Below are 26,327 nucleotides of genomic sequence, written 5' to 3' on the forward strand. Positions count from 1 at the left end.
AAGCCCTGTCGGGCAGACTCGACCTACGGATCCAATCGACGGACCGTCGATTGAATGATGGCCCGTCAGTCCAGTCCGTCAGTCACTCCAACAACAGCTAAGTCAGGGGTCTTTTGGTCTTTTCCTATTTCTTTTAACCCCTAAGATACTTCTTTTTGACCCTAAATCATGAGGTTTTAGTCAGTTTAAACCTAGAAACATAATTAGAACTTACCTTAGACAAAATCATTAATCAAAACTTAGAAAATTAGAATCAAGAAGGAGAAAAAGGTCAAGAACCCTAGTTCAAGAACGCAGCGAGGTTTCTTCAGTTCTAGCCCCGAAATCGAAAGATTTTTCCGTGGAATTCGTCACCAGGTATATTGGATTTCACTAGTGAGTTCCTTTCACCCATTAGGTCCCTAGAATTCAGTCAGTTTCTTGATTCCCTTATTATGAATAGACCTAGGGTTTCTAGAATTACAGCAGATCATCATGAATTAGTTATTTAAATGTTCCAAATCAGATTAACATGTTATTGCTCAGTTTATCGCATATATTTCAGAACCCTAGCTATGTATTTCTTTTGTTCTTGAATTACACATGCTAGGTCAGATATTTCAGTATTTAGTTTTACATGCCTCAGTTTATGAATGCATCATTATCAGATTAATTGTTGCATTCTCAGTTTGCATGTTCAGTTTTGAGCTATCCAGTATTTACAAAAATTCAGTCATAACCAGTTAACCACTTAATTCATTGGGAGTAGCATAATACCGAGTTGTACTAGGGTTCAGCGTATCCATATAGTCCCAGAACTACGAGCCACGTAGGTGTAAGTCTACTATGTGGGCAACATCAATTTAGTGATCACGCCAGTATGCCTCTATACCTCTAGCAGGGTATATTGGGTCCTCTCGATGGGGCGTATACATCGGACTCCACATTTAGCTCATGTGGTTTTATGTCGGTTATTAGTAGCTCCCACAGTTCAGTCAGACTCTATTGCATTGACCATATTTTAGTACAGTCAATATTCAGTTTCAGCATGTTATAAATTTGGTCATTGCATTCAGTTAGCTCAGTATTCAGTATTTTCAGTATCTGTATCATGTTCAGATTATTTCATTGCTTTATTGCTTTGTTCAGTTATATGTTATTTCATCTTTACTCTATCCTGCATGCTCAGTACCTTTCAAATACTGACGCATACGTGCGCTACATTTTCTCGTGATGTAGGTTCAGGTTCTCAGCATCCAGATCACGCTTAGATCAATTCTCGATCTTCAGTTCAGCAGCATCAGTGGTGAGTCCTCATTCTTCGAGGACTAGTGACATGTTTATCTTTATTGCTTTTAGTCTTTAGTTTCAGTTTTGCTAGATTTAGTTGGGGCATGTCCCAACATTTCTAGTCAGTTTAGAGGCTTATTTCAGATATAGTTAGATTTAGCTTAGTATTTTGAGTTTGATATTTCTTTTGTATTAAACTCTCAGATTTGATATATTCAGTTATAGTATATGGGTATTCCCCATCTTTTCAATTTATTTATGATTTAGTTTCCGCATCAGTTTATTATCTTTAGTGTGCTCATGATCATGCCAGCAGGGTTAACTTGGGATCACTTGTGGTCCAAGGTCCCGTGTCCGCGTCTCGGGGGTAGCTCAGGGCGTGACAAACTTGGTATCAGATCATTAGGTTGAAGAGTCCTAGGATGTCTGAAAAGCCGCACTAAGTAGAGTTCTTTTAATGGGTGTGAAGTGCACCACATCTAATGAGAGGGAGGCTATGAAGTGTTTTACGAAAGTTTCATTTTCTTGATATTGTTATGGCGTGTTGGTATGATCTCCTTTCTAATCCATCGTTATGCGCTTAAGATCATGCCTCCTCGTAGAGCTTACGAAAGAAATGCTAATGCACGCATTGCTAACGTAATTCCTCTAGTCCCAGATCAGAAAGTTTCGAATGCAGAGTTTTCGAAATGCCAATTCAGCTTTTGGCTCAGGTATGACCAATAAGAACAATCAGCAAGTTCCAGTTCCTACTAATAGAAATGGTGGATCAGTGACAACTAGAGTTTGAGATTTTTTTTAAGGATGAATCTGCCTGAGTTTTTAGGGTCACAAGTTGGTGAAGACCCACAAAACTTCATTAATGAGGTTAAGAAAATCTTTGGAGTGATGCAAGTGACTGGTAATGGTAGGGTTGAGTTGGCATCCTACTAGCTTAAGGATGTGGCTCATATATGGTACACTCAGTGGAAAGATTCAGGGGCTACTTTGTCTTTTGTAACTCCTTACATAGCAATCCAATTCAATGTTAGCCCAGAAACTCTCTCAGAACTTTTCTCAGTCTCTACTCCAGTCGGTGACCCAGTTATAGCTAGACAAGTATACATAAATTGCCCTGTCACAGTCTCTCAGAAAGTCACCTCAGCAGATCTTGTAGAGTTAGAAATGGTAGACTTTGATGTTATTTTAGGCATGGATTGGTTACATTCATGTTATGCCTCAGTCGATTGTAGGAATATGATTGTTCGTTTTCAGTTTCTAGACGAACCAATCCCAGAATGGAAGGGTAGTAGCTTAGCGCCTATGGGTCAATTCATTTCTTACCTTAAGGCCAGAAAGATGATCTCTAAGGGTTATCTCTATCATCTAGTTTGGGTTAAGGATTCTAGTTTCGAATCCCCAACTCTTGAGTCAGTTCCTGTAGTCAGTGAGTTTCCAGAAGTGTTCCCAGAAAATCTTCCCGGAGTTCCTCCCGAAAGGGAAATCGACTTTGGAATAGATCTCCTTCCAGATACCCAGCCTATCTCTATCCCTGCTTACAGAATGACTCCAGCTGAGCTTAAGGAATTGAAAGAGCAGTTGAAAGACCTTCTAGATAAGGGCTTCATTAGACCCAGTATTTCGCCATGGGGTGCACCAGTGTTGTTTGTGAAGAAGAAAGATGGTTCTCTCAGAATATGTATTAACTATAGGTGTGTGTTGAACAAAGTCACAATCAAAAATAAGTATCCTATCCCCAGGATTGATGACTTGTTCGACCAACTTCAAGGTGCTAGTCATTTCTCAAAGATAAACCTCAGATCAGGTTATCATCAGCTTAGTGTCAGAGATAGTGACATTCCGAAGTCAGCCTTCAGAACTCGGTATGGTCATTATGAATTTGTAGTAATGTCATTTGGACTAACCAATGCTCATGCAGCTTTCATGGATTTGATGAACAGAGTGTTCAAGCAGTACTTGCACTTGTTCGTTATCGTCTTTATTGATGATATCCTCATTTACTCTAAGAATAAGGAAGAACATGCAAGTCATTTGAGAGTTGTTCTACAAACTCTCAAAGATCGTCAGTTATTTGCAAAATTTAACAAGTGTGAGTTTTGGTTACAATCAGTTGCCTTCCTTGGGCATATTGTGTCTAGTGAAAGAATTCGAGTAGATTCCCAGAAGATAGAAGAAGTGAAACAATGGCCTAGACCTACCTCTGCTACAGATATCAGAAGTTTCTTAGGTCTAGCAGGTTATTGCAGAAGGTTTGTGGAAGGATTTTCATCCATAGCCTCACCATTGACTAGGTTGACTCAGAAGATGGTCAAGTTTCAGTGATCAGATGATTGTGAGAAAAGCTTCGCAGAATTGAAAACTTGGTTGACTGCAGCTCCTGTCTTGACTCTACCAGAGGGTTCAGATGGTTATGTGATCTATTGTGATGCATCCAGAGTCAGCCTAGGTTGTGTGTTGATGCATCGAGGTAAGGTTATAGCTTATGCTTCTAGACAGCTTAAGGTGCATGAGAAGAACTACCCAACTCATGACCTCGAGCTAGCAGCAGTGGTGTTTGCACTCAAGATTTGGAGACACTACTTGTATGGTATTCATGTAGATGTGTTCACAGACCATAAGAGCCTTCAGTATGTATTCACCCAGAAAGAGTTGAATCTTCGCCAGAGAAGGTGGCTTGAGTTTCTCAAAGATTATGATATGAGTGTGCATTACCATTCGGGTAAGGCGAATGTAGTAGCAGATGCTCTTAGCAGATTATTCATGGGTAGTGTAGCACATGTTGAGGAAGAAATGAGAGAGCTAGCAAAGGATGTCCACAGGCTTGCTCGCCTAGGAGTTCGTCTTATGAGCATATCAGATGGTGGTGTAACGATTCAGAATATGACAGAATCTTCTTTGGTAGTAGAGGTTAAGGAAAAGCAAGATAGTGATCCAATCTTGCTTGAACTTAAGGGTGCAGTCCACAATCAGAGAGTGGAGGTTTTCTCCCAAGGGGGAGATGGTGTACTTCGCTATCAAGGTAGATTGTCTGTTCCTGATGTGGGTGAATTGAGACAATATATTCTCGCAGAAGCCCACAATTCCAGATATTCTATTCATCCATGCGCCACTAAGATGTACCGTGATCTGCGGGAAGTCTATTGGTGGAATGGTATGAAAAGAGATATAGCAGATTTTGTGGCTAAGTGCCCCAATTGCCAGCAAGTCAAGGTAGAACATCAGAAACCATGAGGTATGACTCAAGAGATTGACATTCTTACTTGGAAGTGGGAAGTGATCAACATGGACCTCATCACAGGTTTACCTCGTACTCGCAGACAACATTAATCCATTTGGGTGATTGTTGATAGGGTTACTAAGTCTTCTCGCTTTTTGGCGGTCAAGACTACAGATTCGGCGGAGGATTACGCCAAGCTTTACATTAATGAGATTGTGAGGTTGCATGGGGTTCCTTTGTCTATCATCTCAGATAGAGATCCTCAGTTTACCTCTCATTTCTGGAAGTCATTTCAGAAGGGAGTTGGTACTCAGGTTAACCTTAGCACAACATTTCATCGACAAACGAATAGTCAGGCAGAGCATACCATTTAGACTTTAGAGGACAGGTTGATGTGATCGACTTCAAGGGTAGTTGGGATGATCACCTTCCTCTGATTGAGTTCGCCTACAACAATAGTTACCATTCCAGCATTCAGATGGCCCCTTATGAGGCATTGTATGGGCGTAGATGTAGATCTCCAGTTGGTTGGTTTGAAGTAGGTGAAGCAGTCTTGATAGGACCAGTGTCACGACCCGAGAGCACCCCCTAGTCGTAACCGGCGTACTCGACCTCGAAGAGGTCTAATACAAGCCTCTTAGCATTCATTCATCGCATAGACACTAAAATCATAAGGAATTTAAAACTTTCTTTACCAAGAAAACATTGCATAAAAAAAATAATAGCAAGCGGAAGACTTTCTAGACTTTGTACATGATGTCTCAAAACCATCTAATACTTTAGAGTACAAATTTCGGGACTAATCCCGTACACAACTTAAACAATACTAAAAGACATAAAAGAACGTATTGGGTATTGTCCTCGAATCTATGAGGACTCACCAAGTCTTCATCTTCAACACTTAGAAACCTATCAAACCCATGACATGTCATCTTCTCCAAATCCCTACACTATAGTTCAAAAAAGGGAAAGAAAGGGGTTAGCACAATTAAGTACTAAGTATGGAGACCATGCAAAAAACATGTCAAAAAGGACATTTTCAAAGAATAAATGCTTTCATATCAATTTGATAAAACCTTCACTTCACAAGTACAAGAGACATAATACAAGTCAACATTAACATATAAGACCATAGCCAACCATACATATACTCAACATATGTCCATATACAATCCATGCTTAACTTTAAAAGAACACATGTCATTTCATTACCATAGGACCTCTACCTAATATAACCTTAAGACACACTTGAGTGAGACAAGAAGTGACCGCCCATACAACCTCTTCAAGCACACTTAAGTGTTCCCCAAGATTACCTTAGATAAGGACATTTCCTTTACAACATAACATCAATAGACCAACATTCTTTAAGAAACCATTTTTGGAGACATTCAAGCACATAAGGGGACTTTCACATAATAGTCGTTAGACTTAGGGAACTCACTTTAGTATCTTCAAAGCCTACTCGTGCCATGTGTAGATAGCATCCCATACTACTACCTACACGTTGTAGAACCTATCCAATAACTAGAGTGCACATCCCACATGATGGGAATAGACATAACCGACATAGACCATACTAGCTAGGTATGGAATCCAGAGTCTATCCTACTCCGTGGAGGTTGTTCTACTTGCCAAAGGTAGAACTAGTAAGCAACCCATGTAGGCACATGGTTTAGGGGATGTCCAAGGAAGTTCATTATGCCTAATCTCATACTCAACTAGGCCACCTTCCTAACCACATCCACTCGGTGCTAGCCTTGTTTCCCATAGAGTATTCAATCACATATGTACTTAGAGAAGGTTCCTTTTCTAGTTCAACCAACTCATAGTACCTCTTCCCAAGAAAGGCCCCATTTCTTAGTCATGGCCAATCAAGGTTCATAAGGATAGCTCATTAAATCCCCCTAGAAGGGTGCCTTAGGCCTACCGATCCAAGGTTCATCATTTCACACATGAGAAGGGCTACCACCATTAGGTCTAGCGATTTCATGGTTTTACATTTACTTAGGAAAGCTAGACTTATGAAAGGGCACCATTTCTTAGTTTTGCCGATTCAAGTCTTGGCCTAGAATTCCTCTTTTAGCATTTATAGAAAGGGCACCATTTCTTAGTTCTAGCCCACTTCACACATTCATGCATTCAAGACTTTAAGTAACAAGGAGGGACACTTTAGTCTACCAACCAAGTCACAACATTTTCATTTAAGGATACTTCATAATCCAACATCATTTCACATATACATCATGAGAAATCATACTTTAACTCACAATGCTATCCACTTTACATAGGATCATCACAAGATCACATAAAACTCATTCACATCATACCTTCACATATAGCTTCACATAAAACTCATTCACATCATACCTCCACATATAGCTTCACATAAAACTCATTCACATCATACCTTCACATATAGCTTCACATAAAACTCATTCACATCATACCTTCACATATAACTTCATATAGGACTTTACATATAGCCTCATTCATATATAATAATATAACAATACAATAACACTCATATAATGCCCTTCATGGCCTCAATCATAATACATTCCATAAGTAGACACCTCCACCATAAGTGGATCACACATCAATCTATCAAAATTCTATATCAATTCTACATTAACAATGAAGTTAGGCGAACTTACCATTTTCCAAAGCCACAATCACCATTCCTCAACTCTCCAATAATTCACAATAGATAAACATAGATAATAATAGAAATCAATTATTCAACTCAATTTAAGCATAATTCTATCATCATTCAATCATAAACAATAACCCCACTTCATAAGCCAACTTTTGGAAATTTGCAAAGACATGGGTTCATGGAATTTCCTTTCTTAAAACCATCAATAATAACATAAATCATCATAAAAAACATTTAATGCAAGAACCCATGTTAGAATTCAAAATTAGGATTTTGAGTTTTTGAACAACTTGTGAAATCTTTTGGATTGACTCTTTGATTGAAGAAGGAATCAAAGATGAAGAGTCCCCATACCTTATTCTTCAAGAACCAAACGAAATAAGAGAAGAAATCAGCAGCCACCATCCACCCTAGCTCCATCTTTCACCTTGAGCTTCCATGGGGTTTTGAGAGAGTTTTTTTTTTAGAGAGGGAGGGTTTCTTTTTTCTTCCTAATTGGAGTGATTTAAATGGAAGAATTTTGGTCAAAAGGGTTTTATAATTTCTAGGAAATAATATATGTCCTTTGGAAAAAAAATGGTCCAACACTTAGAAAAAATATGAGGCGGGTGAACAGTAATTTCGGTCACTGGAAATTTGCATTTCCTGCCGGACAGATTTTACGAAAATGGGCATAACTTCTTCGTCCGAACTCCGAATTAGGTGAAACGAAGTGCGTTAGGTAGCTAACTCAAAGGGCTTTCCATGGATATGCTATGGGCCACCCAATTATTTGTGTGCTAGGAGACATGACCCTCCAAAGTAGACCCTCGAAAAAGGCTTCACTTGGAAATTTCGGATTTTGATACGGTTGCTCTAAAATTTGGGTTAGACCCATTTCCCAGTCAATTTGACCCCCTAAACAAGAATATGAAGTCGGATTTTCGAAAAATGAAACGGATCTTTTTTTATACAGCTAAACAAGTTTCCGATAACTTTCGAAGCACATTTTAAGAACTTTTTGGGTCAAATTCAATTATAACCATTTCATTAAGTTCTCGACTCCAAACTCACATGTGAGGCTCTAGTTTCACTCTATCATTTTCCGGGTCGTTACAACCAGATTCGGTCTTTGATGCTATGGAGAAAGTGCAACTCATTAGAGATAGATTTAAGACTGCTCAGAGTCGCCAGAAGTCTTATGCAGATGTGAGAAGAAGGGAACTAGAGTTCCAAGTTGATGATTGGGTTTTCCTGAAAGTGTCACCCATGAAGAGGGTGATGAGATTTGGCAAGAAAGGGAAGCTCAGTCCCAGATATGTAGGCCCTTACCGGATCTTGAAAAGGATTGGTAAAGTGGCTTATAAGTTAGAGTTGCCAGCAGACTTAGCAGCAGTACATCTAGTCTTTCACATTTCTCTTTTGAAGAAGTGTGTGAGTGATCCAGCATCCATAGTACCATTAGAGAGTATGGCCGTGAAAAATAGCCTTTCATATGAGGACGTACCAGTTGAGATTCTCGATCGTCAGGTTAGAAGGTTGAGAAATAAAGAAGTCGCTTCAGTCAAGGTTTTGTGGAGAAGTCAGTCTGTAGAGGGAGCTACTTGGGAAGCAGAAGCAGCCATGAAGTCCAAGTATCCTCACCTCTTTCCTTCCGATTCCATTCCAGCTTGACGTAATATTTCCTCTTAAGTTTTTCAGTCATTCAATCGAAAATTCAGTCTTAGAATCATGTTCCTTCAGTTTGTACTTGCATTTTCAGTGTATTTGCATGTTCTTGGAACTCAGTTCAGTTAGAAATTCAGTTCTCAGTGTTTAGTGGTAGGGATTGCAGCCCTCTCCCTCTATTTCAGCTAGATTAGTCTTCATTCGAGGACGAATGGTCCCAAGGGGGAAATAATGTAACACCCCGTATCCGAAAATAAAGATTTTAGATTTCTGGTGTTACAGGTGGCACTCACGGACACCATCCACGGACCGTAGATGGACTCACGGTCCGTCGTGCAGGTTTGTGGTTCGTGACAGAAAACTTTCCCACAACTCAGTCAGAAAATTTGGCTAAGTCCCGACTCAAGGACAGACCCACGGTCCGTAGATCAGACCACGGTCCGTGGTCTGTGTCCGTGGATCGAGACTTCCCTTACCCAGCCTCTGACACAAACTACGGTCGACCAGCACGGACCGTCAATCGATCCACCGTCCGTAGGTCAGACCGTAGATGAGGGTCAACAACCAGTTAGCTGAAAATTATTGATAGGTCAACTTCAGATGGTCATAACTCTTATCACAAAATGAATTATGTGTCCCATGACCTATGGTTCGATAGATAATTGAATTATCTTTCCAACGCCACTGAGTTTGATAAATTCCGACCTCCGAGTAAAGAGTTACGCTTGTTTTAGTGAAGCCCTGTCGGGCAGACTCGACCTACGGATCCAATCGACGGACTGTCGATTGAATGACGGCCCGTCAGTCCAGTCCGTCAGTCACTCCGACAACAGCTAAGTCAGGGGTCTTTTGGTCTTTTTCTATTTCTTTTAACCCCTAAGATACTTCTTTTTGACCCTAAATCATGAGGTTTTAGTCAGTTTAAACCTAGAAACATAATTAGAACTTACCTTAGACAAAATCATTAATCAAAACTTAGAAAATTAGAATCAAGAAGGAGAAAAAGGTCAAGAACCCTAGTTCAAGAACGCAGCGAGGTTTCTTCAGTTCCAACCCCGAAATCGAAAGATTTTTTCGTGGAATTCGTCACCAGGTATATGGGATTTCACTAGTGGTTCCTTTCACCCATTAGGTCCCTAGAATTCAGTCAGTTTCTTGATTCCCTTATTATGAATAGACCTAGGGTTTCTAGAATTACAGCAGATCATCACGAATTAGTTATTTAAATGTTCCAAATCAGATTAACATGTTATTGCTCAGTTTATCGCATATATTTCAGAACCCTAGCTATGTATTTTTTTAGTTCTTGAATTACACATGCTAGGTCAGATATTTCAGTATTTAGTTTTACATGCCTCAGTTTATGAATGCGTCATTATCAGATTAGTTGTTGCATTCTCAGTTTGCATGTTCAGTTTCGAGCTATCCAGTATTTACAGAAATTCAGTCATAACTAGTTAACCACTTAATTCATTGAGAGTAGCATAATACCGAGTTGGACTAGGGTTCAGCGTACCCATATAGTCCCAGAACTACGAGCCACGTAGGTGTAAGTCCCCTATGTGGGCAACATCAGTTTAGTGATCACGCCAGTATGCCTCTATACCTCTGGCAGGGTATATTGGGTCCTCTCGATGGGGCGTATACATCAGACTCCACATTTAGTTCATGTGGTTTTATGTCGGTTAGTAGTAGCTCCCACAGTTCAGTCAGACTCTATTGCATTGACCATATTTCAGTACAGTCAGTATTCAGTCTCAGCATGTTATAAATTTGGTCATTGCATTCAGTTAGCTCAGTATTCAATATTTTCAGTATATATATCATGTTCAGATTATTTCATTGCTTTATTGCTTTGTTCAGTTATATGTTATTTCATCTTTACTCTATCTTGCATGCTCAGTATCTTTCAAGTACTGATGACGCATACGTGCGCTACATCTTCTCGTGATGTAGGTTCAGGTTCTCAGCATCCAGATCACGCTTAGATCTATTCCTGATCTTCAGTTCAGCAGCATCAGTGGTGAGTCCTCATTCTTCGAGGACTAGTGACATGTTTATCTTTATCGCTTTTAGTCTTTAGTTTCAGTTTTGCTAGATCTAGTTGGGGCATGTCCCAACATTTCTAGTCAGTTTAGAGGCTTATTTCAGACATAGTTAGATTCAGCTTAGTATTTTGAGTTTGATATTTCTTTTGTATTAAACTCTCAGATTTGATATATTCAGTTATAGTATATGGGTATTCCCCATCTTTTCAGTTTATTTATGATTTAGTTTCCGCATCAGTTTATTATCTTTAGTATGCTCATGATCATGGCAGCAGGGTTAACTTGGGATCCCGTGTTCGCGTCTTGGGGGTAGCTCGGGGAGTGACAGTCGTAATTGGCACCCACACTAACACTCCGGTGGGAAAACCATTACTACAACCCAAACCAAGCTAATAATCTAAAAACTAAGGCATTTAAATGAAACACTAAGGAAATAAAAATAGAGTTCCCATAAACTCTAACAAAAGTCTAACAATAATAACTAACAATGCGGAAGAATAACCTAGAACCTGAAAGTCAATGTACCAAAACATCTAACAATGAACCAAGTCTAAACAAGAAGGGATACAACCCCATACAAATGAACTAACTAAAACAAATATCTAAGTCTGGAAATGGTGGACATAGACGAAAGAGAACCCATGGCAGCCCGGAAGAATTGGCTCACCCTTGAATTCGAACGATCATTGATCTTCCAAGCGATGTCTGTCAATAGCCGCTTGAAGATGCCCTGTACTCAACAAAAATAAGAGCAAGTGCAGAATCAGTACACAACCACAGTGTACTGGTAGGATCACGTGGCTATCCCACTGGTGCAACATAAACAAGTCAAACAACATTATAATCACATCCATATATATCAACATATAAAATATTATCAACATTTACGAACAACGAGCAACTTCACATTTTATGTCAAATCATTGGTCCTCTCATGGAACCCAAACCCAAACAGTTAGCATGACAGAACGTGGCAATCGATCCCATATTTATGCCAAAATGTGGCAACCGATCCCATAGTTATGCCAGAACATGGCAGCCAATCCAAGTTAGTTATGCCGAAACGTGGCAATCGATCTCATTCACACACCACAATAACAAGTATATCATCCAGATCATATATTTAAGTCATGAGTTCATGGCATTCATCAATTCTCTATCTCATTTACAACAAGTGTGATCAACATTGCAACATTCATACATATACAAGTATCATAATGAAGCAAGAACAAGCATACATCACACAATCATAGAATCATAACCATCACCTACCTCGAAACAAGCTTGAAAACCTAAGAAACTTGATCCTTCCCTTTCCGTATTCGTTTCGCTTGTTCTTGGTCTACAAACAATCAATATAATACGGGAATCAATAAATAATCTTTAATTACCCAGATTACTAACAATTCTATGAACCCTAGATCAAACTCATGATCCCAATTATCCAAATTAGGGTTGTTTCCACCATAGAATCTATAACAAAACCTTCCCCCTATCAATATTCACCCATTTTATTACGCTCTACAAATCAAAAAATGGATTCTGGGAATGAAAAGCTTACCTTTAGCCTAAAAAATGGTGAAAAATGAGTATGAGTCGCCTGTGAGTCGTTCCTTAGCTCAAAAAATCGAAAAGTGCATAATGAGGTCGTTTAGGAGTTTATTAACGACATTAATTCGCATCGGGCCAGCCACAGTGGCCACCACCCTGCCAAAGCGGCAAAACCCAGCGCTAAAGCGGCATTCTCGAGGCAGAGAGTTATTTCAAGAATTCCAAAATTTCCGTTTCACAACACACCTCTAACCTACGACGCTCAATAAATACCCTTTACGCTAAGATCGATTCCGGGAGTTCTACTCACCTGGATTCAATTCCATAAAGTCATATGGATTCCTTAATGAGTTATCTAACTACTCATGTAATCAAAATCATAAATACTTTACCCGATTGTTACCAAATTTCCCTACACCTCGATGACTCTGATTTCGTCCAAATCTGGACAAGGTTGGGAAAATTCAAATACTACGAAAATGTTTTCGACCCCAAATTTTCCCCCGTTGGCTTTTCTATAACGACGGGAACAGATCGTTACACTCTATTATCTAAAAACTTCACATAATACGAATTATATATATATATAAGAAAAATTTACAGAGACACATATTTATTAATCATTTTATCATCATTTAAAATCTTCTTATACAAGTTATATAAATTATAATGTTAACTACCTCATGTTAAATTACTGTAATATACATTAAATTAATTTTTGTTAATAACTTTTGATTCTCTTTATTTGAGGTAATAAATTTCTTCTTCAGGTATACGAATCACTTTAGAAAAAATTATTTGCTTACTATACTAAATTGTTTTCCTAATCATGACGTATATAAGAAAGACATATAAAACCGTAATTCTTTTCTCATCATTTATTAATTCGTAAAGAATGATACAATTCATTCTTATTTCATCAATTAAATCGTTATTTTTATCAGTTAAACACCTATAAAACGAGTTTAAATGTAGGGAAAATTACGCGGTTAAGCAAACTTATACTACTTAATTAGTCATCATAGCTATAGTTTGCTATAATTACCACTCACGACTAACATTATACATTAATTACGCGGGCTGACTTCGAGTTTGTATAATTAGTCATGTTTGTATATGTATAATTCGTCAAAATATACAAATACATATGTATAATATACAATTATCTAACCTATATACATATACAATTCACCTCTCTCCCACTCTCCGCCCTCTCTCGCTCGCCTCTCTCCTCTCTCTCGCAATCTCGCTAACCTCTCTCCTCCCTCTCCCAATCTCGCTTGCTATATATACAATTGCATATGTATAATATACAATTATCTAACATATATACATATACAATTCACCTCTCTCCCCCTCTCTGCCCTCTCTCTCTCGCCTCTCTCCTCCCTCTCCTAATCTCGCTCGCCTCTCTCCTCCCTCTCCCAATCTCGCTCGCCTCTCTCCTCCCTCTCCCAATCTCTCTTGCCATATATACAAATACATATGTATAATATACAATTATCTAACCTATAGACATATACAATTCACCTTTCTCCACTCTTTGCCCCCTCTCTCTCGCCTCTCTCCTCCATATAACATGTAGCTACGAATTGTAATTATCAAACTATAGCTATGAAGAGTAATTAGACTATTTTTGAGTGGCTATATGTGAAAGTTCCCCTTATAAAATTGCCAATATATTGACGCTTATAATTCTAATAATCTATTCCCTTGAATAATATTTAAATAAAATAGAAAAAAAATCATTTAATTAATTTTTCAATTCAAATACCGTGTATGTATTTGACATGATGCTATAATAAGCATTGGAGCATATGATATTGTATTAATAATTAATGCAACTTATATAAGTTATATGTTACTGTTTGAGAAAAATATTTTATTATAGAATGTGATTTCTATTATCATTTACTTTGTATTTTCAAAAATATTGATGATAAATTGTTTTTTGAAAAACTAATTAAATACGTACAAATGACTGTAATATGGGCCCCGTAATGAGCTTTTCATTATCTAGCTGTAAAAATAGAGTCCAAAACTTACATTATAAATCTTTAGTCCAAAAAACAATTTGGTATACAACTTTATACATACCATATACGCCAATATACAAGACTTTTTAATATATATTTTTTATTAAATAATTAAAAACTTGATATACAATAGGAGTATTATATACACTTGATATACAATAACATGCAAAATTACAGTAGGTATTTATATACCATATAAAATATTATAAAAAAAAAAAAACTGACTTCATTGGCTTCCTTGAATCCAAGCACCAAATTCATTCAAAAACACCTCAAATCTACACCAAATCACCCAAAATTTCATATTCAGGCTCTTCAATATGTAACTGATTTTTTGCAACAATACCCACTCATAATAGTGCTTATTTAAGAAAATTTGATTTTCAAACTTTGAATCTTTGAACTTTAACAATGACTGCTTATGAAGATAATTTCAACAACTTCCATTTAAATTTGAGTAAGATTTAACATCTTCAAAACAAAATATTAAGACTCATTGTCCATGTACTTATAGAACTCATAGTATTGTACTAGGTTACCAATTTCTCTTACCAATATCCCCTTTATATTCATTATAGACCAGCAGGTCTTTTATCACTTATTTGTAATTGTAGTCATTCACTTTTGCTTAGATCAGTTCATTAGCTTCCTTTCCATCAGTTAGCCATGAAATACTTTGGTGAACTTCATTATTTTTCTTGGTGTTCAAGTTGTTATTTCATCTAATGGTGTTCATTTCTTTCAATAGAAATATATTTTTTATCTGCTTCTTAAGTTTCACATGTATTCTTGTATGCCAATTGGTATTCTTTTAGCTATAATATTCTCACACTACTATTTCTCTTATGGATGGTGATCAGTTACTTTCATATTCTAGTGAATCTAATAGGAGCATATTGGGTGCACTTTAATAGTATTTGACTTTGAACCGATCTAATATCGACTATATGCTATGAAAATTGTTTCTTATTAGTTGATGTTGTTTTATAGGAAATGTTGAAAAAAAAGAGTAAAGAGTTGTTGAGAATATATGAAAATGTCCAAAGTCTCAATACTTTTAACAACTTTCGCAAAATCTTGAAAATAACATAGAATCGCAACATTTTTTTTTTTCAAGAAAATCAAGAAATCATTTAATTTAATTTCAAAAGATATAAAACAGAAAAATCTTGTCGAAGTTTCAAAGAACGGGTACAAAATTCTCATTTCCACTTTAAAAAGGTATTAACACTTAAAGTGTCTGTTAGCGCATGGACCGTGGTTATCTGTCGAATGATTTTTTTTTGCTAAAACTTGAAAATTTTGGAAATGCAAGGAAGAAAGGAGTCCAGTACGAACTCAACAGGGAATGTGTACATGCACCATAAGAGAGAATACATATAAGAACCAGTACATCCCATATGATGCTACTATACTGTATTTAAGAATGAAACCAAAATGACATAGAAAACATAATCAACTTAATCCTTCATTCGATGGAAAACATTTTTCTTCATACCCTTGGGGTGTGTTTGGTATGAAAGAAAATATTTTTCATGAAAAATGTTTTCTTGAAAAACAAGTGGATTTCTAATTTATTTTCTCATGTTTGATTGGTGAGTAGAAAATATATTTTTAATGTTTGGTTGGTGAATGAAAAATATCTTTTATTTTTGGTTTGAGACTAGAAAATAATTTCTGACCCAAAAATAAACCCCGATAATCGATCAAGTACCCAACCCTGACACCCGAACTAGGACACGACCCTGACGACCGTTCCAAAATGAGTAGGAGTGGCATAAAAATAGAAATCTTAAATATTTGAAATACATTTCAAAAATAATTTTATTTTTTTTAAAAAAATTGTCGGATATGGCAGGGAGGTGGGGGAGGTGGGCATACTAAGAACTTTTTCTTTTTTAATTTGAAATATTTATCAAAAACAATTTTTTAAGTTTTTTTTGAAGGGTGTGGCGCGGGGGTGGGGTGGGGTGATAGGAAGGGGGCTGGCATAAAAATGATTTATTTTTTTTAAAAAAACTTTTGACGGTGGTGGCTGGGTGGGGGGAGGGATGACGGGTGACGTAAAAATGATTTTTAAAAAAAATTTGAAATAGTTTTCAAAAATAATTTTTTTAAAAAACAAATTTTGATGAGGGTGGTTGTCGGGGGAGGTGGTGGCTGGTTTTTCATAAACAATTTAAAAAAGAAAAATTGATTTGGGGGGGGGGGGGAGGGGGCGTGGATTAGGGTATTGGATGGGGTAAAAAAATGAAATTTTAAAAATTTGAAATATTTTTGTAAAACAATTTTTTTTTTTTTTTTAGGGAGAGGGGTGGTAGGGGTTGGATGAGGTAAAAAGAATCTTAAAATTTGAAAATAATTTTTTAACTTTTTTTTCGTTTGGGAGGAGGGGGGCTGGTTTAGGGGTAGGAATAAACAAATATTAGAAATTTTAAAAATACTAGAATTTAATATTAATTTTTTTGGATGAAAAGGATCGGATATGGGGTAAAAAAAATATATTTTAATTTAAGGATGAAATAGAGTTTTAAAAAATATTTTCCTTAATTTTTTTTTTAAGAGAATCAATAGCAAGGTATACTGTCGTGCGAGAAGCAAACTAATAAGCCTTGTTAAAACAAAAAACACTCAAAAAACTAAATTAGTCACTTCATTAACCCATTTTGCCTCAGATTTAGCAAATAAGATTCAACACAGATTCTGAAAACAAACATGTAATTTAAGCATATCATGTAATGATGTGAACTTGAGATTGGTGTAAAAACATCAAATCCTTATAATACTCTGCTAAATTTAATGAAGAAAAGTTCAGAACAATAGGAAACAGAGAATGAAGTGATTTATTGATTCATGTTAGGGTGAGGAATATCATGATAGCTTTCGAAGGATCATAGGAGCACCATATTGTGGTTGTAGAACAAGAGCTGGCATTGTTGGACCATGAGCATAGGAGGGGGAAAGCTCAAAGGAGTAGTTCTGTAAGATTTTAGCCAAAACAAGCTTCCCTTGAATCATGGAAACATTCATTCCAAGGCATATCCGAGAACCCCAACCAAACGGAAAGTACATCAGGTCCTTTGATGCTTTTGATACCCCTTCTGAAAACCTTTCTGGATTGAAAATTAGAGCATCTTCTCCCCATGCCTCTGTATCGCGATGGATTGTTTGTAGAGGCACTAAAAGTTGCGCACCTGCTGGGATTGTATACTCTCCAAGCTTTGTCTTTTTGTTTGTTTCTCTAACAAGAGAACCTGATGGATATAACCTCAGAACCTCGTGCAAGATCATAGTTACCTACATATATAGCACAAATTAATTAATTAATAGAATTCAAATCACCCTTTTGTGTAGATCTAGAATTTGAAGTTTATGGGGTGGGTCGTGATTCTACTTGTTATAATTAAACATGGTTTTGACCACGATACTCAAATGTAAAAATTCCAAAGTATATGAAAACATAGTATCTTCTTACAATCTTTAGATGGTTGAGTTGATCAAACTTAGGCTCATCTTTTCCAATGACTTCAAGAACTTCTTTCCTGGCTTTCTCTTGCCAATCTGGATGCATAGTCAAGACAATTGCAGTCCATGTTAACAAAGTTGCAGTAGTCTCTTGACCAGCAAAATAGAAAGAGTTGCACTCTTCTATCATATCCTCTGTACTCATTCCTTTGTTCGAGTTCTTATTCCCTTGCTGTTCTTCCTGATTAGATTTCATTAGCAAACCCAACAGATCTTCATTGTGTGATTTTCCAGATTGTACCTCTTTCTCTCGTTTCTCAATTATTGCTTTTAGCGAACTACGAACTGTGTTATAGATGTACAATCTTCTCCTATTAGTTTTCGTTGGCACAAACCTATTTTACATACATCATCAATTGTTAAGATCCATGGTGGAGATGCAAGGAAAACGAAGGCATTAGTTAATTACAAGTACCTTAACCATGGGAAGACATTAATAGCAAGCTTTGCAGTGAAAATTAGTTCACATTGCTCTCTCAGAAGTGAAAATACCAACTTCCCTTCTTCAAAATTGCTACCGAAGGCTGCTTTCGATAGCATATCTCCAGTTAAATTATGAAATTCTTGAGAAATATCTAATTCACAAGAACCACCCGTTGAACCAGTTAGCTTGTCCCATCTGCTTATCATGTCATCGGTACAGTTAACAAATAATCCCAACATCACCTGTGCAAACACCAACAATTATATATAATAATAATAAATCACTTAATTATTATAAGCCAGAAAACTAATACTAGTAAATACCTTCAATTTTTCCATGTGGAAAGCCGGATTAAGAATTTTTCTGTGTTTGGCCCATTTTTCACCATCGTAAGTCCCCAGCCCCGTTACAAATAGCTTCAGGAAAGCACTGATGTTTGGTTTTCTGAACTCACCCGATTTGTTTGACAGTACTTCCTTAATTAACTTGGGATCCAAAATGGTTAATCGAGGTATCGGTCCTAGCCAAAACAAGTAAAGTTTCTCTGCAAATAATAACCACTCCACAATCAGTGTTCAAATTAAAAAAAAAATGTTACAAGGATGGAAATTAGTAAGAATAATTACTGTAAGTGGTGGCCAGTTCATAGAACAATGGATTAAGTCGAGGTGTGAAATCGTGGTGCAATGGCATGGGTTTAGACTTGGCTATTTTATTCATCTCTATCATCTCCTTTAGATTTCCAAATAGAAATCTATAGGGACGCCCATATATTCCTTGCTGCCGCAGTTCATTTTCTACTGTTTTGGGACGCCACCATACAAAGTAGAGCAATTTTAGGCACCAAAAACTGAAAGGCAAACATACGGCCAAAGCAATGAAAACTGCAATACCCATGTTTGATTGCTGCCTCTCAAGTTTCTGTCCCTTGGCCTTGGGCTTTTGTGTTTATTATAAAGGGGTAGGATATCTCTAAAGAATCTCAATTACACACTTCCGCTTGTTTGGACCCTTTTTACCTTCCTTTAAATATAATTAATACTTATTTAAAATTTATTATTTAATAATAATAAAAAAAGGCTTATTTTGTGTAATATCGTATTGGTGTGGTCGCATTGTTATTTTTTTTCATTTTATCTTTATTTAGTCCATTCATTTTTAAAAAATAACATATTTTCTTTTTTAGTCGGAGGAAGTATTATTTAATAATCATATTTTATTTTTTTACCCTACCTTTTTACAAGATCTTTACCTCATTCCCTTCTTTTCTCAAAGGTAATTTTTACCCTACCTTTTTACAAGATCTTTACCTCATTCCCTTCTTTTCTCAAAGGTTTATCTTTAAAAAAAATTATGTGTAATATTATGTAACAAAATTGTATTTATTAAAATAATTAAATACGATATAATATAACATAATATAATACATATATTATCAAACAATGTGTATCAGTAATCCAAACTGACTGGCAGCCTGATTAAGGGATTTCCTCATTTTAAGTTTAAACTCGTCAAAGCAATCACAATTTGCTTCCTTTCATCTCAAATGCTCCCTGCACATTGAAATTCACAATTAAGCTCAAATGACCATTTTTCAACCGATAATAAAATACTTAGAAAGCTCTAAAACACGCACAAAAACATATCTATTATATATATATATATATATATATATATATATATACTCAAAATATAAAAACTTTCCTAGCCCTCGAATAAGCATATTAGATAACTATTATAGACAACAAGTATTCAAGATCATTCAAAGTCCCTTGTCAGGCAACTAGGAAAAAGAAATCAAACAAATAAATTCCCGAAACACACTTCATATGTTCAATCAGAGAACAATGCAACATATAAAGAATATCTTTGCATAGGGTCATGCTAATTTTTTCATTCTATATCATTTCAATTTTATCGACTGTACATAGGCAATACCATATGCTTGTTCATATTGTCACTATCCACTAATGAAAACATCTCAAATAAATATCGAGCATGACTTCTCTACTGCTTTAATATCGAATATATGGCTTACTTAGATAAAAAATATATTCGGTAAAAACTTATTATCCGGTGCAATTTTTACATTGAAAAGATATTTAATTTGAAAATACAGGCGTTGAATACTAGGTTGGTACTTCATGTGCCAAATAGGTCTGCAAATCTATATGAATCCTTCCTAAGAGTAACACAATAGTTGTAGTGTTAGCTCCATTACATCTTCAAAGCCATCTCCGACAACTTCTCCATTTTGCATGCCGAATTTCCTCCTACGGTCTACCGTTCTACTATATTGGCTTAGCCACTTCTAACCGTTAACCTAGGCTCCACTCCATTATTCGGAAAATGAAAATCTCATCCAGGATAACATTCACGCTAAATAGTAATAATAAGAGATTTAGAACGACACCAATATTATAACGGGGTATACATAATATCTGATACATTGATTACAATTTGATAGTGACAAAAGACAGCTATTCTTTTAAAAAGAACAACACTTTTTATTTCATACAACTCATGTTAAACTCCATAGTTGGAGCTATTGGAAGCTTCAAGACGAGTGAGTCTTAGCTCGAGACGAAGAAGACAATGAACAGAAAAACACAATTCTGATTCTACTCCATCTCACTGACTTTTATAACAAGTATAATACATAGGGTATTTATAAGATTGATCATCTTCACATACATGCCTAACATACTAACAACCTAACTCACTTATAACCCCTTTCTAACTACTTTTCCTGTAGTAAACTAACTCCTAACTCTGGTTACATCAGCTTGTGCTTTCAGCTCAACACTCCTCCTCAAGCTGATGGCTTGAACAAGTCTCTTAACCTCAGCTTTTCCATTAAGTATTCATGTTGAGCTCTTCCAAGTCCTTTCGTGACTATATTGGCTAGTTGTTCAGTAGTAGACACATGGCCAGTTCTGATCATTCCTTGGTTGATTCTTTCTCTTACAAAATGGCAGCTAATGTCAATATGTTTTGTTCTTTCATGAAATATAGGGTTTACAACAATGCTGATTGCAGCTTTGTTGTCACACATTAGGTCTATGGGTTGTTGAACATGTACTCCTAGTTCTTGGAATAATCCTATCAGCCATGTAAGTTCAGCAGTGTAGGTAGCCATGCTTCTGAACTCAGCCTCTGCTGATCTTCGAGATATAGTTTCTTATTTCTTTGCCTTCCAAGAAATCAAAGCTCCTCCAAATCTTACAAGGTACCCAGATCTTCTGGTTTCCAAGCATGCACTCTACTCAGTAGAAGGTTAGTTGATTAGTGCTCTCAGCAGGCATGAATAGTCCCAAACCAGGTGTACCTTTGATGTATCTTACCACTCTTAGGGCAGCTTCCATGTGTGATTTCTTTGGGCAATGCATATATTGACTTAGCACTTGAACTACAAATGCTATATCAGGCCTGGTCATTGTGAGGTATAGTAACCTTCCCACTAATCTCTGATATGCAGCAGGATCCCTCAGTACACTATCATCATTTGTTCCTCCATTTGATATTATTCTATTATATTCTGCAGATGTTAATTTTTGATTCACTTCAAGTGGAGTGTTGGTTGGTTTTACTCCACTCAGCCCAACTTCTGACACTAACTCCATAACATACTTTTTTTTGATACATTACTATTCCTTAATGTGACTTGGACACTTCAATTCCCAGAAAAACTTAAGTTCCCCAAGGTCTTTCATCTTGAACTGATGTTGCAAATATTGCCTTGCCTAATTGATTTGAGTCTGATTGTTTCCAGTGACCAAGAGGTCATCTACATAGACTAGAATGAACACCAAGTTCCCTTCTTCCTTTTTGGTGAAGAGTGAGTAGTCATAATGACTTTGAGTGAAGCCCATTTGAATTAGAGCATCAGTCAACTTTTTGTTCCACTGTCTTGGGGCTTGCTTCAACCCATATAGTGATTTGTGAAGTTTGTAGACCTTCTTAGGCTCCCCTTGTCTAGCAAACCCTTCAGGAACTTGCATGTACACTTTCTCCAAGAGGTCACCATTGAGAAAGGCATTGTGAATATACATTTGATAGATGAACCACTTCTTGGAGGCTGCAAGAGCAACAAGTAACCTGAAGTGATCATTTTAGCAACATGAGAAAAAGTTTCAGAGTAATCCAACCCAGGCTTTTGACTGAACCCCTTGGATTCCAGTCGAGCTTTGTACCTCTCCACCTCACCTGATGCTTTGTACTTCACCCTATATATCCATTTGCAACCAATAGGTGACTTACCAGCAGGAAGGTCCACAATAGACAATGTGTTGTTGTCCTCAAAAGCAGTTATTTATAGCTTCATGGCTTGGATCTAAGATAGGTTTTTGGAAGCTTGTTGAAAATGAGAGGGTTCTAAGATATGTGAATATGGTGTCAAGGAAAGTTGATAGGGTGGAGAGAAGTTGGAGTAAGATATATAAGATGATAGAGGATAAGAACAAGTGTTGGAGATGGGTGTTTTCTGGAGTATAAAGTCATTCATCTAGGCTGGAGAGTGTTTGAGTCTGGTGGACTTTCTCGGCTCAATTACATGAGGTGGCACAAGATGGGATACATGAGAATGAACTGGGGTTCTGAGGGAGCATTTGGAGAATGCTCCTCCTGAATTGAGGTACTGGAGGATGGAGGTTGAGACAAAGAAAGTAGATCAAAGAGATCTAGGACAGGAAATAGAAGAGTACCAAAGGACTTTGCATGAATGAAAGAGAATATAGACTCTTCAAAGACAACATTTCTGCTAATGAAGAATGATCTTGTGTGGATGTCATAGAGTTTATACCCCTTTTAAGTTGATGAGTAACACATGAAAACACCAGGAATAGCTCTAATAGCAAACTTATCTGATGATTTTGGGTTGGAAACATAACCTAGGCACCCAAAGACTTTGAGCTAAGTCAGATCAGGTGGTTGTTTATACAACAGTTCATAAGGGGATAGAAAGTTGAGAAGCTTAAATGGAGTTCTATTCAAAATGTGCACAGCAGTGGTGACACACTCACCCCAAAATTTTAAAGGAATAACAGCCTGGAATATGAGTGATCTAGTTATCCCTAAGATGGTTATGTTTCCTCTCTACTACTCCATGCTGTGGTGTAGTGTAGACACATGAACTCTGATGGGATATACCAAGAGTAGACATGAGAGTTTGAAATGCAGTACTGAAAAATTCACAACTATTGTTAGTTCTCAGCATTTTGACAGAAGTGGAAAAAAGATTTTTTATTCTAATAAGAAAGCTTCTTAGTACAACAATGACTTCAGACTTGGACTGTATCAGAAACAACCAAGTGAACTAGAAAACTCATCCACAACTGTGATAAAGAACCTCTTGCTATTGTGAGTAGGAACTCTATATGGACCTCAAATATCACAATGCACTAATTCAAAAATAAACTTAGACTTGGACAAACTAATAGGAAAATGTAGTTTGGTGTGTTTTGCCAAAGGGCATACATGGAACATTTGACCTTCACATTTGACATGACTTAGAATCTCATGTTTTATAATGACTTCAAAAGGGGTATGACCCAATCTTCTGTGCCACAATATACTGGAATTAGACAGTTGAACTGTGTTGACACACTTATTCAGTGAACAAGAAGAAGAAGTTGGTTCTACAATATTACTCTAGAGAATGTATAGTCATTGATCTTCTCTACCAATCACCTTCACCATGTCAGTAGAGAGATCCTAGAAGATGCAAAAGTTAGGGGAAAATGCCAAAGAGCATTGCAATTCCTTAGTTAGTTTGGAGACAGACAATAGATTAATATTGATGTCAAGTAGGACTAAAAAATTTGAGATAGAGTGATTAGTTAAGATTCTTGAACATCATTTATGAGAGACAAGCCATGTAGGTAGGTGAACTTGTTCATCTCAGATCTTGACACCTCATGACAGTTATGCAACAACTTAAGATTAGATGTCATGTGATTGGATGCTCCTGAATCCACTATCCAACTAGCACCTACAGTATTAGTAGTTACGTTTTGCATTATACCTGCATTGGTAGTTTGAGTGGGAGCTTTATCCTCATGATATTTGTTCAACATTAAGAGGATCTGCTGAGAATGAGAGGAGCTTCCCTGACTGTAGGTACTAGGCTTGTCAAAATCCATATCATAGCCCTGTTCTGCATAGCTGCTTACCTGGTTGGCAAACTGAGGTCCCCCTTTCTTCTTTGGTTTATGCCAATTTGGAGGATATCCAATTAGTTTGTAGCAGTTCTCCTTAGTATGACCATTATAGCTACAAAAGTCACACACTAGTGAATTTTTCTTTGGTGGTCTGAAGTTGTTTCGAAAAGATATCCTACCAGAGTAATTTCCACCTGAGCTAGAGTTACTATTATGACTTCAACTACTACCACCTGAGAAGTTGTTTCCAGAGCTCATACCACCATTACCATATCCACTACTTGACCCTATTATCACTCATTTCCCAGTGTTACTCCTCACCCCGGAGTTAGATCAACGTTTGTGACTGAAGAAACCAGCTACTTCTGAGGATTCAGAGACATGATTAACTTGAGATGAACTGGCTAACGACCTTTGACTTTCATGATTTTTTATCATGGAGTGTGCTCTGTTAAGAGTTGGAACTAGATTCATTATGAGGATGTGACTTCTTCACTGAGCATATGTCTCATTTAGTTCCATTAGAAACAATAAATATATTTGGTAATCATGATAATGAGAGTAATTGCATGACTCGGGGCAATTACAACTTGGACATGGCATAATCTAGAAAAATACTCAGAAACAGATAGAGTTCCCTGTGTATTTCTCTGTGTAGATAGAACACTCTAGATCTATTCACAGTGTCAAATCTTTCCTTTAAGTCAAGCCATACTTTGTGTGCATTCGATGCGTAGATTATGTTGCTTAACAGGTCCTTTCTAACATCATTCATAATCCATGACAGAACCACAACATTCACTTTTTCCCACTGTTTATGTAGAGATGCATTGAATTTATCCTTAGTAATCCTACTATCTACAAATCCTAGCTTGCTTTTTCCTAATGCCATAAATCTACTCCATAATGTATAGTTTTCAGATCCAGTTAGTTGAAGCAAAACAAGAGCACTACCTAGAGTGTCGTTTGGATGAAGAAATAATCTATGATTGTGATCTATTTCAATCCTCCCATTGTTGTGGGTTGTAGGAGCACCGGATCCTGTAGAAGCACCAGATCCATCTTCTATTGCCATTGTTGAATCACCTTAGATCTAATTCTTCTCATCACACTGAGTTTTGTTGAATCGAGGCCATGTCGACGATTCCAACCTTCAGTGAGTTGTTGATCGAAGCTCTGATACCATGTTAAGCTCCATAGTTGGAGCTATTGGAAGCTTTTAGATGAATGAGTCCTAGCTCGAGATGAAGAAGACAATGAACAAAAAAACACAATTCTGATTATATTCCATCTCACTGACTTTTATAACAAGTATAATACATGGGGTATTTATAAGATTGATCATCTTCACATACATGCCTAACATACTAACAACCTAACTCACTTATAACCACTTTCTAACTACTTTTACTGTAGTTAACTAACTCGGGTTACATCAGCTTGTACCTTTAGCTCAACAACTCACTATAAGATTAACTCACACTGTTTTCTCACAGACTACTAAATAACTTTTGGATTACTCACCGCTCTGTTTTGCTCTCTCTACTTGGAGTGTTTGAATTGAAGCGAAAGACTAAAAAACATGTAATGACCTTTGTTAATTTGTTGTGATAGCTTGTTTGTGGCAACATGTCGTGGGAACTTGTTTCCATTTTTCTTTTTCTTTTATTCATTTTTTTTCAATTCCACAAATTTTTTTCTTAATTTGATTTTGTTCCTTTTCATTTCAAGAATTTATCTCAATCTATGAATGTCTTTCAAACTTGAGAGACTTTGTAAAGATATCTATAACT

The 26,327-nt window shown here is 36.7% G+C and overlaps 2 protein-coding genes across 2 annotated transcripts in view; both read right to left on the reverse strand.

Moving 5' to 3' along the window:
* Nucleotides 1-26,327, reverse strand: part of LOC125835507 (OVARIAN TUMOR DOMAIN-containing deubiquitinating enzyme 11-like) — a 233,184-nt gene that overhangs the window by 91,372 nt on the left and 115,485 nt on the right. The window lies entirely within an intron of this gene.
* Nucleotides 17,061-19,372, reverse strand: LOC125835435 (cytochrome P450 72A397-like). Its single transcript, XM_049514563.1, has 5 exons — nucleotides 19,003-19,372; nucleotides 18,700-18,920; nucleotides 18,368-18,618; nucleotides 17,903-18,287; nucleotides 17,061-17,724 (listed from the first exon to the last, which is right to left on the reverse strand). The coding sequence occupies exons 1-5, from the start codon at nucleotides 19,271-19,273 to the stop codon at nucleotides 17,299-17,301; spliced, it is 1,554 nt and encodes a 517-aa protein (XP_049370520.1). The 5' UTR covers nucleotides 19,274-19,372; the 3' UTR covers nucleotides 17,061-17,298.

This window comes from Solanum verrucosum, unplaced genomic scaffold (genome assembly GCF_900185275.1).
Source record: "Solanum verrucosum unplaced genomic scaffold, falcon-dt-bn FXZP01000040.1, whole genome shotgun sequence".
Taxonomy (NCBI): Eukaryota; Viridiplantae; Streptophyta; class Magnoliopsida; order Solanales; family Solanaceae; genus Solanum; species Solanum verrucosum.